The sequence below is a fragment of the Streptopelia decaocto genome, assembly GCF_964273445.1.
Source record: "Streptopelia decaocto genome assembly, chromosome: 7".
NCBI classification, from domain to species: Eukaryota; Metazoa; Chordata; class Aves; order Columbiformes; family Columbidae; genus Streptopelia; species Streptopelia decaocto.
In genome coordinates this window covers 19,422,308-19,437,473 of record NC_138661.1, presented here as the reverse complement: position 1 = coordinate 19,437,473, position 15,166 = coordinate 19,422,308, and the positions used below count along the sequence as shown (strand labels likewise).

Here is a 15,166-nt window from a genome sequence, read left to right as displayed (position 1 = left end):
TGGAGATAGTAATACATAAATTATCCAGGCACAGTTGCAACATCAATATGACTGAATATCTTTGGAACCTCTATAGTGTCACTGAGATTGAGGGGTTTACAGTTTTATTCTCCCAGTAGTTCTGTGCATGTCACTGCCCCAACTGAAGCATATTTATACTTTTTATTTTTGTTTTCCTTGTCTTATTACTTATTGCATACCAAATAAGGTTTCCGTTCCCTCTCTATTTCCAAAGAGTTTCTCTTCAAAAAGAGAATTTTCAGTTTGAAATGCTAAGATTTATTAACAGCATACAGTTACCAAATAGAGTTCCTGCAGACAGCGTTAAAAACATCCCCTGAGAATGTGCTTCATGTACTGCTAAAATAGCAGGTGAGTGTTTCCCTTTGGGGTTGTTGCCATGAATCAGTCATTAGTGTTCAAGAATTAAACATGATACTGTAGTTGGCATTCTCCCTGCCCAACTGAATGTGTTCTGTCCTTAAAGTGGATTTAGTTTCCACTGTTCTTTTCCTGGTATCTCAGCTGGCAGCACAGCGGGCGAGCTGCCACGGCACTGGGCTCGCAGTGAGCATGCTCTTGGGTATTAGATCAACCTTATTGACTTAAAATAGTTGTTAAAATGTGAAACTTCTTGAAATGTGAAACTTCTATGTTCAGAATTAGTCCAAGCATGTTGATTGATACCAGTGGCCATCAGAAGTCTGTGGTTGTGAAATTTGTGCCAGAAAACTTGATAAAAGCTATGCCAAGTAAGACAGCTGCTGCTACACATGCCTGGTTTCTAACAGTACTAACTTTTCAACCCATGTGTTTAGAGGTTTTTCCACAGGGCATATTGATAGTACAGCCTGATCTCAGTGATTAGTGTGCTTGGGAATGCAGATCTCTTTAATACTGGGGGAGGAGGGGGGAAGAAGAAGCAGGGAGGAAAGTATTCTGAGATGTTACCCACCAGAAATCTGTTCTAGCACTCATGGAACCTAAATACTTAGGGGGAGTGAGGGATTAGGGCAGATAATAATTCAGACTTGTAGGGCTCTTGGGGGTTATGTTAAAGTAAAAATATAAATAAATGTATATTGTTATGTAATTCTGTGTTGAAATTTAATTTTTTTATGTGATCACATACATATTTTACATCATATCTGTCTACTCTTTATGCCATGAAAATCAGAGATTTATGAAAAACTCTCTGACCTATCTTGTTGCTGCTGTTTTACAGGAAGCTTTCAAAAGATCTCCCCGCCTTTGAATCTTTTCTGTTGCGTCTTGTCCCTACATATGCATTTCTGAAAATGAAAGTCATAAGCAACTAAAATAATGTATGTTTTCAGAGTTCACCTATGACTTTGGAAAGATACTCTAGTATATTTAACAAGCCTGAATTTTTGAAGAGCAGGAAAACCCACTGTCTAAAAAAAAATCTTTAGAAGCTTGTACTTTTAACTGTAGTAATTTTTCTTTCTTTTTACAGAAGTTATTTACTTTAAAGTTTTTTCTACAGAAAGGTTTTATTTATTTTTTTACAAGAGGTAATTAATTTTAGATATGTATTCAGTACATCATAAATAAATTTTTCACAGTTTGTGGTAGCAAAGGGCATTAGATCATCCAGTCTGACATCATGGGTTAAGCAGACCAAAAATTTCATCCAGTTGTGCTAATATGGAACTCAGCAGTACTGAGTATGGTAAGCAGAGCACATAAGCAAGAAAGACCTGCAGTCTTGACCTTTACAGGTCAAACACAGAAAATGTAATTGCCTTTTATGGTTGTTTCACTAGTTAGTCATCATTATAATTGAAAATGTCTATGATTTTGAACTGAATTTACCCAGTTTTACCATCTGTCCATTGCGGGGATTATTGTTTTTATACGATTTTCTGCTGTTACTTAGGATCACAAAATAGCTGTAGGATACCCGAGAACAGGGATAAAATTATGCTTTCCACTGATTCTCAGCATTAGCTCAGTCCAATATGTCTAAATTGTCCTTGGGGGCTGGCCCAGTGGTACCCTGAGACAAAATCCACTGTTCAAGCCCACCTAGAAGTCAGCTGGACCTCTCTCTAGGGTGCACAAATGGGGGTTTACCTGAGTAGATTCGGAAGCTTTCCTCAGCCTTGGTGCAGCGTTTCACCATTTCTGTATAGTAGGTTGTGCACGGGCTGCCGTGTTCTTCATGTGGCTGACAGAAGTATCTGCGAGATGTCTGTGGGATGATGATCAGAGGTGGGGGGATTTGGGATAATCCTGTGCTTCTAGCCTCTCCTGGAATTCCTCTGAAGGGTTCATGTCTCACCGTTAGACTTTCTTTCCAAGCTTTAGCAATGGAAATTACTACCCACATTCTGCCATTAGTAGATTTGCCAAGCGGTTTCACATTTCTGAAGTACATACCCTGATACAAACACTACTTTCTGTTTGATACAAGCGAGGCTGTAGTATCAAGCCTTTAATAAATCCTTTGGCACCTTTTTTCATGGTGATTCCTCCCTTATTTGATGAAACAGTGCTACTGATAATAGATGTGAAGAAGGACTACAGAATTGTCTCTTACGATTATGAAAATTAGAATTTCTGTGTCAAGAAATACAGATTTAGATTTATGAGAAACCCCAACTTCTCATCCAATGGCAAAATTGAGTTTGCATTTGATGAGGTTTCACCCCAGGTCCTTAAATCATGGTGTACTGGGGATTTGTGCAAAGCCAATAGGAAAAATTCTTACAGAAGGAATACTTGCTTACAGAATTAACATCACCAGCTGATGTGCTGAACATTTTAATTATGGTCACTGCAGGCACTTCAAGCTCAGCAGAAATAAGGTTGATGTTTGCATTGTTTCTCTAAGAGAATTCGTAAGGGAAATAATAATCAGAAGCGTGTTACTGCAAAAATAGCTGATACAAAAACACAATGGAGAAAAGCTCAGTGTTGAACAATTCTTTTGAGACACATTGTTCTGCAAGCTGATCTCAATTTAAATCTAACTTAGTATTTCATTGTCTGCCATGGATTATTTACAACAAAAATGAAGTAACTTGAAAGTTAACTGCCAATTGCATTGTGATGTGACATGATAAATTTAGAGATTGGAAATTCAGGGCAAAGGACAACCACTGCCATTCCAAATTGTACTGTCCTTGTGAGCACAGAGCTTTCAGGCCGCTTAGGAGTGCATTATGTATGATTGTTTTGTTTCTTCCAGGTTTACGACATTGGTTTTATAACTCCAAGCATGTGTCTAGAAATATTAATACTACTGCAGCTCAGGCTTAAGGGAAAAAGGAGCAAGCCCATAGAGGGAGTATTCTAACAGGGAAATATATCAATGTGATCTCTAGTTTGGAAGTGTTGTGTACTCATTGCGAAAATGGTATTTGTCTAGGCATAAGGGTTACTTCTGTGACAGACTGATCAGCATTTTATAGGTAGCTCTTAATGGGTCTTTTGCTTCCTCTCATTGCTGGCAGAATTAAGAAAACATTCAGTTTCACAGACTGAATTTGTCTGATACACAAAAATTACTAGTTTGTTTATATTCTAATACATTTTCTCTTTACTATAAATCTTTGTGGTTTTGAGCACAGCAGTTAATGAGATTTAATTAATCTCAAAGTCTCTAATAAGGCTTTAAAAGGGACTCATTATTTGGATTTATTTTTTTATTCCTAAACATTTCGCTTTTCCCTTTTTAAAGAGATAAAATAACCTAGTAGTTTTCTTTTTTATTTGTCACAATGTACATACTGTCTTGAACTTTTCCCATGTTTGACTCTACAAATGTGATATGTTTCTGGAGCCAGTGTACAGTAAAAGCTACTTGCAGTGAAATCATTAAGTCTCTGTTAACAAATGCAGTTGATATTAGCTTCCTGCTAGTTTATGACAGTGTGCCAAGGGCACTCCTGTCACATTTAGTTTAACCTCACTGAAAATGAAAGAAGCTGTATCTGTGATTGATTTGAAGCAGAAGATATCTCAAACAGTGAGCAACCTTTCCAGTTAACAGATAAATCTCTGTTTTAAAACTGCACATTTTTTCCTGAATGCTCATCTCCTTCTTCCTGCGTTTGAGATATTTACAGCTGCAGGGCAAGTGGTTATGTACTGCAGCCTTAAGTATCTTTAACACCCATCAATTGTAATATTACTTGTTCGAGCCATTTGTAAGATGCCATTTTCTGTCTGGCTAAAGCCAAACAGAAAGACTGGATTCTCCGGTCCCTGCTTGGGGAAAGGACATGTGCAGCGAGGGGAGGTAGGTCGGTGACATGCCTGTTCTTGTGGCTGTGCCCTTGTCTGTGTTGCTTGGTGGCTCCTCAGGGCTATGCTAACTTACCCCTGTTTACATCTACATTAACTCTGTTCCAGAAGGATTTCTCTGTCTCTGGATTTGCTGGTTTCACAGTTCCTGGCTTTTACAGCAGACCTGGCCTGAAAATTCCTGATTTGCAACACGCTGTGTTGCTGCTGCGATTTTTCTGCCATTCTGTTTTGCATATGTCTGCTCTGCCTTTTAGTGCGTGAGGGACTTCATAGTTTCTGGAACACACATGGTGGATCAGGTGAGCAAAGCTCACTATGTAACTGGTGTCAGGCAAAGACTTTACATTGCCCACGCAGGTGACAGTAGCCCAAATGGGTTGTTCTGACAACCAAAGACAGTCTCAGCGTCCTGACTCGCTTACTGCTCTGGCTTTACGCATGGGCACAAGCCTTGCTTTGGCTGAGGAGAGTTGTAGCGCGCGGTCCTGGAGGAAATTTGTAGTAGTTGGCTTTTACAGCTTTGAATTTCGCTAGTAAAGGCAGAGTCTGTCCATGTATATTAAATCTCAGACTTTATCCTGTAAAAAGCAGTATAAGGACAACGCGAGAACTCAGTTTTGTGTTAATATTCACATTGCTTTGCACCTTGGCTAGAAACTCGCATTAAGCCATGGTATGCAGGTAGAACATGCAGAGAAGTGTTTAAGCCTGTCTTGTCTTAGACAAACCCAGTTTTCACCTAAATACTTGAGTGTAAGGAAATAGGCATCTACTTGCAGTTACAAAATAAGAAGCCCATATTTCTGTATGATTTGCATTTTTGCTGTAGTGCTCTCATTCATTCATCGTTTCCCTAGATATTTATTCAACACTAATTTCAGCCATCACTGTTTTACCTGAGCAGTAGGCAAGACTTTAGTTTAATCAGCTTCCATGCATGTGGACACACACACACTGTTGGCCCAGCATAATTTTTTATCTCAAACATATAAAACTTCTTATCTGTAGCTAATATTGCACGCTCGTCTTTAGCTTTTAAGACAAACACAATTAGAAATAATAGTGATTTAGAATAGCCATATAATAATAAATCAGTGTAGGAAGAACAATATTGAGTTTTAATTATTTAATAGTACAGCATATTTTTTCCGTTACAAGGCCTATTTTTAATTCAGAGTTGTATAAATCTAGCGTATCTTAACTTCAGCTAATGTTTTTCCAGTAATAAAAGCAACTTCATATTCTAGGTTCTCTAATGGAATATGCTGAATAAATCATCAGCCATAAAATAAATTACTTTGTATTTTACATATCAATTGTAAGAATTGAAAGAAAGAGAAAGAGGAATTTCCTTGAGGAATGAGAGCAAGGATTTTGCATTGGAAAGAATAATTTCTAGTGTAAAAGGGGACTAAAGCACTTAACAAAATGAATACACGTACTTAAATAATTCCTAGAGAAATATGTGGCTGTAAGGTTAATGTACACAGATGAATATATTTTAAAGTTTGATTAGATGCCCTCAGATTGCTGCAGTTCCCAGCTATCTAGAAGAATGTACTACACTAATCCACAAAGTTATTTACATTTTCATGAGTTAGGTATAGTAATATGTGTGAAGATTGTACCAGAGTATGATATAAATACATTATGAAACTGAAGAAGAAATCCACAAAGGCCTCTGTGTCTGTATCAAACCATTTGTACACTTTGGTCTGTGTTAAGTGAATGAGGAATGTAGTCAAGAGTTAAAACAGGTTTTGTTGCGTATATAGACTTCAAAATTGTGCTTGCTTATAAATCCTGTTCTCTCCCATTTGGGAAGGAAGTTACTTGTGTTTTTCGTCAGTCTCATTTGGATTTTTCAACTTGTGGACTTCATCTGTGGCACCTCGGTGCTCACCATGTACAAAAACTTTGGGCTGTATTATGCAAGATACCAAATGTAGGTGACTGATAGAAAACTCAAACACAGAAAACTTACCCATCTTTTGGGCTTCTCTCTTTATCTGATGGTGCAGACATGTAACTCATCTTCTGTGCTGCATGGACACTTGAACAAGGTCTGGGACTGCAGACCAATGTAAACTGACAGCAGTTTACCCCCTTGATCTGACAGTGGCCCTTACACAGTGTTTGCCTTCGTTTTTAATATTCTTGACATGAACATGCTTATTTTGCTATGGATTTCTGTACTTGGGAGACTACTCACTGTTTTTCCATGGTGTGATCATGTATTTCTTACCTGTCAAATTTATTAACAGGAAACACTTTTTTTTCCTGAAATACTGGATAAGAATATAGTCAAAGAAAGTAAAAAAAACGAAAGCAAACTTGTGAGCTTTTGGAGCAGAGTGCTCTGTTAGTAATGCTGATCTTGGAATTCCAGCACAGTGGTGTATTTGTTTGTGAGGTGAAAATACTTCAGGGAAGCTGAAGTACAACTTCAGCTATGATACAGCTTCAGCAACCAGCATACTCTTTAATATTTTTCTTATAAGAAGAGAGGTAAATTTTTATAATTGCTCTGTGGTAGACACAGAGCATATCTCAGTGGTCTGCTGACCAACTGGAAACCCCTATGATGTTTTCAAATCACTTAAGACAAAAAAAAGAATAATATTACAGTTTGGATCTGACAAACTTTGTCTCTTTCCTAAGTTGCCGACCAGCAAAGAAGAGAGAAACTGAAAAAGAAGATAGCCAGGTGTGAAGAGGAAATGAGCGTGGGTAAAACTGTCCCGCGATCCAGCTCAAGAGAGAGTGGAAGGCTGCTGCCATCCCCTTTTGGAAAGGTAGATATTTAAATTTGGTTTAGTAGATATGATAGTCTACTTGCCTCCCATAATAACAGCTGATCACTGCCGTGCAGCAGCTCTAGAGGGAGAGCAGGTGTGTTTCAAGCAGCAAAAAATAGCCAAGGGTCTTCCTGGCACATGCCCAACCCCAAATGCACATTTCAACCCTCTGACAAAGCTGCTGAAATCCAGATGGAGAGTGATTGTGGTAAATCCAAGCTCTAGTTACCCATGAATTCTCTCGCTTTCATCTCAGCTGAAATTCCCATGTCCTCTCTGTCATTCTAGAGCTTTCTACCATTTCCTAAGGCAGAACTCTAGTTACCACTAACTTTCCTAGCAGAAGTACCAGGAATCTTGTATTTTTTTTTCTGTATCATGGACATCCTACTTTGGAAATACATTTCATATCCAACAGTGTACTACATACTCAAGTTGCAGTTATTGAAAGTGTAAATAATACTTAAACTATCAAAATAAGTGCTTTTCTGTCTGTATACACAGGTTCACCTGTTTTGGCTGGCATTTCATCCAGATATGTGGTGTGTCTTTCCAAGTAGTAAATAAATAAATAGCCTAATAAATTATATTATCTTCTTCATCACTGTAAGGGAGCAATTGCAATTTAAAACAATGATGTTTTAACTCTGATTTTAACAGCAAATGCTTTGTATGTTGTTTAAATATCTCTAGAGCTGGAGAACATTTCCAAGTAGTACAGAAAACTCGCCACTAGTTTATGTGACTGTTTTTTGCAGGAGGCAGTCTGTGTGTGACCTTATTGCAATGCAGGGAACTAATGCTTTAAAACTCAGTACATGGCTCTTAGTTACGGTGCAGGCATGCATAGGAAAATGAAGGAAATGTCATATTTAAAATCCAAATTTTATTTTTTATTAATACCATGTTTGATCTTCCATGATATTTTCTGCAAACTGGGGACAGGAGAAATTCCTTAAATTATTTTTTCACGAAACCAAGTAAAGTGTGCTCTAAAATCTCTCTCTAATTACTGCATAAATTCTCAGTTTTAAAATGAAAGGATACACTTGTGGTCTTTAGTGTAGCATTATAAGACACTGATGATTTTTTCCTTTGTTTTAATCTTTTGCAAAACAAGGTATTTCTAAAATATCTGTCCCAATTCCTCTAATTACTTACAGGTGCTTTCCGACCAACACTTGTCTTGAAAGCTTGGTCTGTATCACGCTAACAGAAACTGCAGCTTTCTTTGTGTGTGCCAGCCTCAGGGTATAATTCAACAAACTGTCTGAATCTGAATTACTAGTTATCAGCTGAAATGTGTTATTTTAGCAAGTGATGTTGGGAGACTTGCAAATCAATGTTTAATCACTCATAGGAAGTAATCTTTGGATATATACTTCTTTGCCTCTAGTTTGATTTTGGGGGTTGCTTGGTGGTTTTTTTGTTTGGTTTAGGTTGTTTTTGTTTTTTTGACTTTACAAATGCAAAGTGTAATCTTCACTGAAATACTGTTTGACACTTTGTAATCAAATTATTGACTGCTGGCCTTAGAAAATATGTTTCACTCTAAAATATGTTTCACTGTAGAATAAACAAGAGCACCAGTGAGTTAAAAAGAAGTAAAAATCTGTGAGTGAGCCTTCTGGTGTAAGGGTAGGCAGTAGCATTGGGCTGTCATATTTTCATGCTAAAAATGAAACCCTATTTAAATTTTACTTCATTTGCCAAAATATACACTGATTTCCTATGCTTGTTTATATACTAAAGGAGTATTCTTCTACTTCAGTGATTAGATGTTGTCTAATGCATTGTGAGGATTAGTTTGTCATTCTAATTGTGTTTCTCTAGCCATCAGGATATATCAACAGGAGACAGCTGGAAAACAAATTCTAAGGATGCCTATTAAGAGCATATGATAACATAGAGGATTTTTGCCACACATATTGTTTCTGTCACTGTTGCCATTGGGAAAAAGCTGATTATACGTCATCTATTTGTGGAACAGCTCCAAAAACTGTTTCGTTGAATTAGGATATTCCTGGGTTGGGATAAGATTCAGCACAAATTTGAGGCAGTCAGCCCTGGAACACTCCAGGTCTCCAAGGAGGGAATGGCAAGAGTAGCGTGTGGTCCTGTGCTTAATAAGCATCTTACAACATTACAGGAGGAATGTAAGAATAAAAGACAAGTACAATTCTGCTGTCTTTGACACTGTTACATTTAAATGTAAGAATACAAAAGTTAAAGGAATTACTTTGAAAAGGCATAATTTCTTGCCTAATAAAATGTGGGTCTTGCAAAATGTGTGTCAGTTTAAGAGTAACATACACACATATATATGAATATAAAAATATAATAACACTTGTAACTCTGACAGGGTCAATGTCAGACTAGATTATAGGCTAAATACATGCTAACTGGCTTTGATGTATGCACCTGACTTTCTCTTTTCAAAAGGTTTCATTTATTAGCTTTCACTTTTTATGCATTCTGGTAAGTCTACTGCCTTTATTTCATCATTTTAATTTTTCACATACCTGCATTTATTATTATTTAATGCTGCAGTAGAGCACAGGAACTGTTTTCAATTGAGGTTGTGAAAAAAAAAGTATAAATAATTCTTCTAAATTATATAATACAAGTTATACATTCTTAAAGCTTCTGTGATTTAGCCAGTGTGTTTTAGTATACACTGAGCCAACTATAAAACTGAATACCTATAATGTGTCTTGAACATTATAGGGCTGCTTTTTGACTACTATGTACAACAGTTTAAATGCACAAGAGCAGTAAATTCTTTCCCTGTTATATCTAGTTACAAATGTAAAGTTACTGTAATGTAAGAATTTTCTTTGATATATAATGAACTGAGAACGTTATTTGTGTTGTGGCTACCTAGATGTCATTACTGTCTTTTTAAAATAATGATTTTAATAAAAGAGAGTATTTTGATCACAGAGCTAAAAGGATTCCATCTGTGGGTTAAGATGTGGTAGATGTTTATGATGCGTCACACGTTTCTCTGCTTTTAGCAGAAGACCTAGTGAGAAGCTAAGGAGCAGGCTCATTTGCAAATGGCACAACAGAGCAGTCTTTGGATGGGATCTCTAGCAAATAAATTACCTCAAGGATGGTAGTTTATCTCTCACAGTCAAGTAGAGGGGCAGGGAATGCATAAGATGTCCTGGGGCAGCTGTACTTCTCTTCTGCTCCTCTCTTTCCATGTAGAGTAATAATGATGGTTGACACCGTGTGTGAAAGTTAATCAAAATAGGATGATAAACTATAGACATGGACACTGAAAGGACTGCTCACTTGCGCGTCTCTGTGAATATGTCAATTTTGAGTGAGTATTTAGAGACTTACTTAGATTGAAAAGCTTGAGGATGGTTAAGCAGCACATTTGTGGGTATCCACTGGTTTATCTGTCAGGAAATGACTCATATATACTCTTCTTTATTGAATTATTTTAAGTTTTCTCACAATAGAAAAGGCTGTTTGACACAGCATGGAAAATACCATGATGGCTGTGCACAGGATGCCACTACCATGTAGTCTTTCCAACTGCTGCCAGTGATGGAAAGCTATATCGTAGTGAAATCCCTAGATTTTTCACTTTTATTTTTTGTACAAAGCTGATTTGGGTTTTTAAAACTTCATCTGAGTCATTCAGTGGGTCAAACTGCATGAAGATCAATATGATTTATCACTGAAGCTAAAAAGTCTGAATTGAGCTGGCATTGAGTAAAATCTCTGATTTGGGCAAGGCTTGGTATGTCTTATCCCATGTTCAGATAATCCTGTTAATAGGCATTTCTGGCTGCTAAAGAAATTTTTTAAAGAAATTCATGCCACAAGTCAGTTGGGGGAAGGCTGCTCCACAGAAGTGTACATTTTCTCTTTTAACCATTTTAAGTATAGTTGTCATTATCTTGACATTTCAAGATCCATTTCAGCCCGATTCTTGAGATCTTTTTGATTTCTAAGGAATGACAGTTATGACGATCTGCTTGTGCATGTGAAACAGAGATTAGGAAACACCATTAACTGTTTCTAGTCTCTCTTGTTAATTTTGTATGCAGCATACATGCTTACCTATGGGAGTTGCCTACTCAAGTGCTTTATATTTAAAGTTTTATTATACTGTTATATTAACAGTCTGAAGATGTATTGTGCTTGAATTAGTTCTGTCAGAATGAGAGATGTGACTGAGGAAAGCAGAACAACTGTCTGAGCATCAAAGAAAGATGTTTTCATCAGGAATGTTCAGTACAGATTTCCTTTCAGGGTTCATAGAGACAATCACCTCTCATGCTGGTTGTTTGAATTAGTACATTTCCAAATGCACATTCCGGAATACCCTGTATTAATAACATCACAGTATTTTATGAAAGTAGGAATGTACCACATTATACAACTGACTATCACACACACAAAAGCAAAGAATGTAACAGGAACAGAGTTTTGAATGAGAAAAATGGCTATAATTGATGCCAGTTGCAAACTGATTATATTCGTACAGGTCTTATTTGTTCACGTATTTGTGTGAATTTTCTCTTGCCTTTCTCAATTTTTAACTAATTATCAAAATATGCATTGAAATGAACAGATGAGATACAAGGGGGTTATGAGGGCAGCTTGTCACTTACTACAGGAGACCTTTGCGTAAGCAGCACAGAGCAGGCGCTCAGCCCCGTTACAACAAGCTTAAAGTGGCTGTCTCAAGTTAAAAGAATCAGACACTCCTTTATTACGAAATTGGAGCTTCTGTATCTTGCCAGTGCAGTTCATAAAATGTCTCTGTGACTTCATTTTATGACGGTAGATGGCTATTCTATTGGAAGACCTTTTCATACAAGAATAAGTTAATTTCAAGACTTAAGTTCATCTTGGTGTAACTTCAGCGACCCCAATGAGAAGTGCCTTTGGACCTTTTATGTAAAAATAGATTTAACAAGTTTTCTTTTGGAAGCTTGTATTTTATAAGGCAGCTGGTACCTCAGTGGCTTTTGAGTTGAGAAACTAAACTTCTTTTAGAAAGTAAGAATTTGAGATTCTTTATGTTGCTTCTCTTGCGCATCAGATGACAGCCTTATGCTTTGATCTGTTTTTACTGAATTTTCTCTTACACAGAGAACGTGAACATTCAGGAGTCCTCTCCATACAAGCTTACTGCAAGTATTATAATATTCCATTTACCACAGGTTTTGACTAACAAAATTGAAGCATAAATATGTAATTTATGAAACTTTTTCAAGGGGGTTATTATTGCTGAAATATATCACTGAGTAAATTTATATGTTTCAAAACAAATTACAGTTGGTTGAATGAATAGACTAGGAACATATATTGGTAAAAAAGGTAGGTGTCAAGATTCTTGACACCTCATGATGGTGCTAATGTCCAAAGCCATGGTACCTCTGTGGAATAGTTTTTTTTTTTAACTGTATGAAGGATAGAGCTAAAAGTCTTCCAATCAGTGTGTTACTGTGTATTTGTAAGCATGTTTTGGTCTTTCTGATTTTTTTTTTTCCCCCCAGCTGAGCATCTGATGTTTTTATACATACAGGTCAGAGAAGAACATGAACATACCTGCTTGCAGTTTATTGCCTATACCAACACGGGTGTACAAATAATTTTCTGAAAGCTTAGTGACAAATGGAAGACAAACAGCATTCTCTGACACTCCTTCAAATATTTTTTGAAGTCATCAACATAGTTCCATGTTCCTAATATTGGTTTTTTGTGTATCCGAAGGCTGAACTGCCCACCTGTTTGGGCAGTAAAGGTTTATCTTAGGATAAGGGCTTCCAAAGACGTTCTTCTTCCTTAGTACTTGAATGGATACGTCTAAAGACTGATACAAATACAGCTTTGTTTTGCAGTTCTTCTATCTAGACACTATGTTAACTACGTGGTCAGTTCTACTTATGATATTCATTTTAGGAGAAAAAAAGAACTGCCCTAAGCTTACTCATAAATAAGGAATTCTTAAATTTAGGATATTATGGTGTTTACACTGTATGTTTGTCTTGTTCTAGGATCAATTCAACAGATTCCAATGAACAGAACATGCGTTTTTCATGAAGTGTAGTTGTTTAATTGGCTAATATCACTGAGTATTTTTTTACTTATTATTTTGTATATTGCAGAGAAGCAGTCATAGTATGTTCACAAATGCTTCTACAATCTGATTTATATTGCAGTTCCATGAATTGTTGTAAACCATGAGAGTAAAACGTATGCAAGAAGAATTAAGCTGTTTATAATACATACTGAAGGATATGGAATTAGCTTTTCAAAACAGCTATGTAGGTGGATTCTGAAACTTTCCAGTCTTATCTGTTTTCTCTAGTGCTGAGCTACCACTGCAACTACTTTATATGCAAACAATCGCACTGGTAAGCCTTGTTACATGGCTTGCTAACACAAGCATTGTTACTACATGTTACCAGTTCAGCATTTAATTATGCTGTAGTAGTAAAATAAAGTGGACTCACATGAGACACCATCAAGAAGGGCTTATTTTGGCTTAGCTAACTGAAAAAAAACCCCTCTTTGCATTAGGAATCAGCAACTATAAATGTTGTGAGGTACTGGCATAGTATAGGTAGGTCTTAACTGATTTGAGAGAAAGATTTTGTATGGAATTGTTGTGAAGGAAATATATGGTATAATAGCAGTGTGTTCTGTGACTTAATACTGATGGTAAACTATCTGCAAATGTACAAGGATTTCCGAGTCTGTTGGTTTGGGTTTTTTTGGTTTGGTTTGGGTTTTTTTGGCTTGGTTTGTTGTTTGTTTGTTTTTTTTTCTTGTTTGGTTGGTTGGTTTTTGTTTTTTAAATTTCCTACCCCACCTTCCCCAGTTGGAGAATTCTAAAGTCTCACAAGTATTAATTATCTTGCGGAATTCCCACAGGTACTTTCTTTCACAGTTGATTTTGCTGCTTTTGTTGGCATTCAGTCCACTGTGAGTGGTAGGGAAAATCCATCATCCAGCCTTCAATCCACATCTTAATCATCTGATTATTTTAAAAAAGCTAAAGTGTTCTTGAGGATTTTCTCCAGATTTGTGTTGTGCTTAGGCAATGAAGCGCCACTGGAAATCCACTGAATCCATGCTTCAGCTTCTCAAAATAATTTCCACGGGGATAAATTAAAAGATCAGGATGGGCAGCTTGGTGAATCTGGATGTTTTCAGCTGGCAGTTCAGCCTATCGCAGCACTTGTTTGAGTCATATCATACTGGATCTGCTCTTTCTCAGGCTTTCCATAAGGCAGCTGTTCCTTCAGTGACTTCAGTAATGTGTCTACTTAATAGTTTTTTCTCTTGTTTGATAAAAGCATAATAAAGAGATGAAAGGAACATATATGTAAATCCCTTTCTCCCTTTTTTCACTGCGGAGCTTTGTGACCTGCACAGGTCTCTCTTTATCTTCCTGTTATTTGTTCAGATGGTGGAGGTACATCAACAAGTTAATCCATGTTAGCGTATCTGAACCTAAACTTCAGGTTTGTTAAAAGTCTGGTCCCTACTTGGCCTCAGAAATTGAATTTTCTTTTTAGGTGTTTCCTACAGTAAACAGGAACAGTAAAATCATTATTTTAAAAAGTCTGAGTAGTTAGTTAAAAATGAACTGAATTAACTTGGGTTTGTTAGCCCTTGATTTTTAATTGGGTTTTCTCAGATGCCGTTTTATTTTGTTATTTTTGCCTTGTATTGTACTGATTCCACAGTGTGGCAGTGAGATTTTCCAGAATGGCACTGTCCTCAGCTTGTGTCCCTCGGTGCTGCAGGACCTCGGTGCAGGCAGCGTCTCTGGGAGGTGTACACACTGTGTGAGTCACCTCTTCTCCATCATACAGTTCTGTGTAACAGAAGTGAATTGCATAAATAGCTATACATGTGGATGAAATAAATTTGTTTTTACAAAGCTATGATTGCTTTTAGGCTTCTGGTTTAATCTTCTAAATCTGCAATATTGCCATCCTTAGGGATCATAGGATGTTGTACAAGCCTTTCGCTGACTGACAGAATATTCAGTGGATGGCTGTATCCCAGACAGGAAAAGAATATACAACAGCTGTCTTGCTAAGATGCTTCCT

At 36.9% G+C, this 15,166-nt stretch overlaps 1 protein-coding gene across 1 annotated transcript in view; it reads left to right on the top strand.

Moving 5' to 3' along the window:
- The window catches only part of SPATA7 (spermatogenesis associated 7), a 43,120-nt gene that overhangs the window by 17,870 nt on the left and 10,084 nt on the right, over nt 1–15,166 (top strand). Inside the window, exon 5 of the mRNA XM_082059121.1 lies at nt 6,937–7,070. Within this exon, the coding sequence (XP_081915247.1) occupies nt 6,937–7,070 (134 nt within the window). The remainder of the gene's footprint in view (nt 1–6,936; nt 7,071–15,166) is intronic.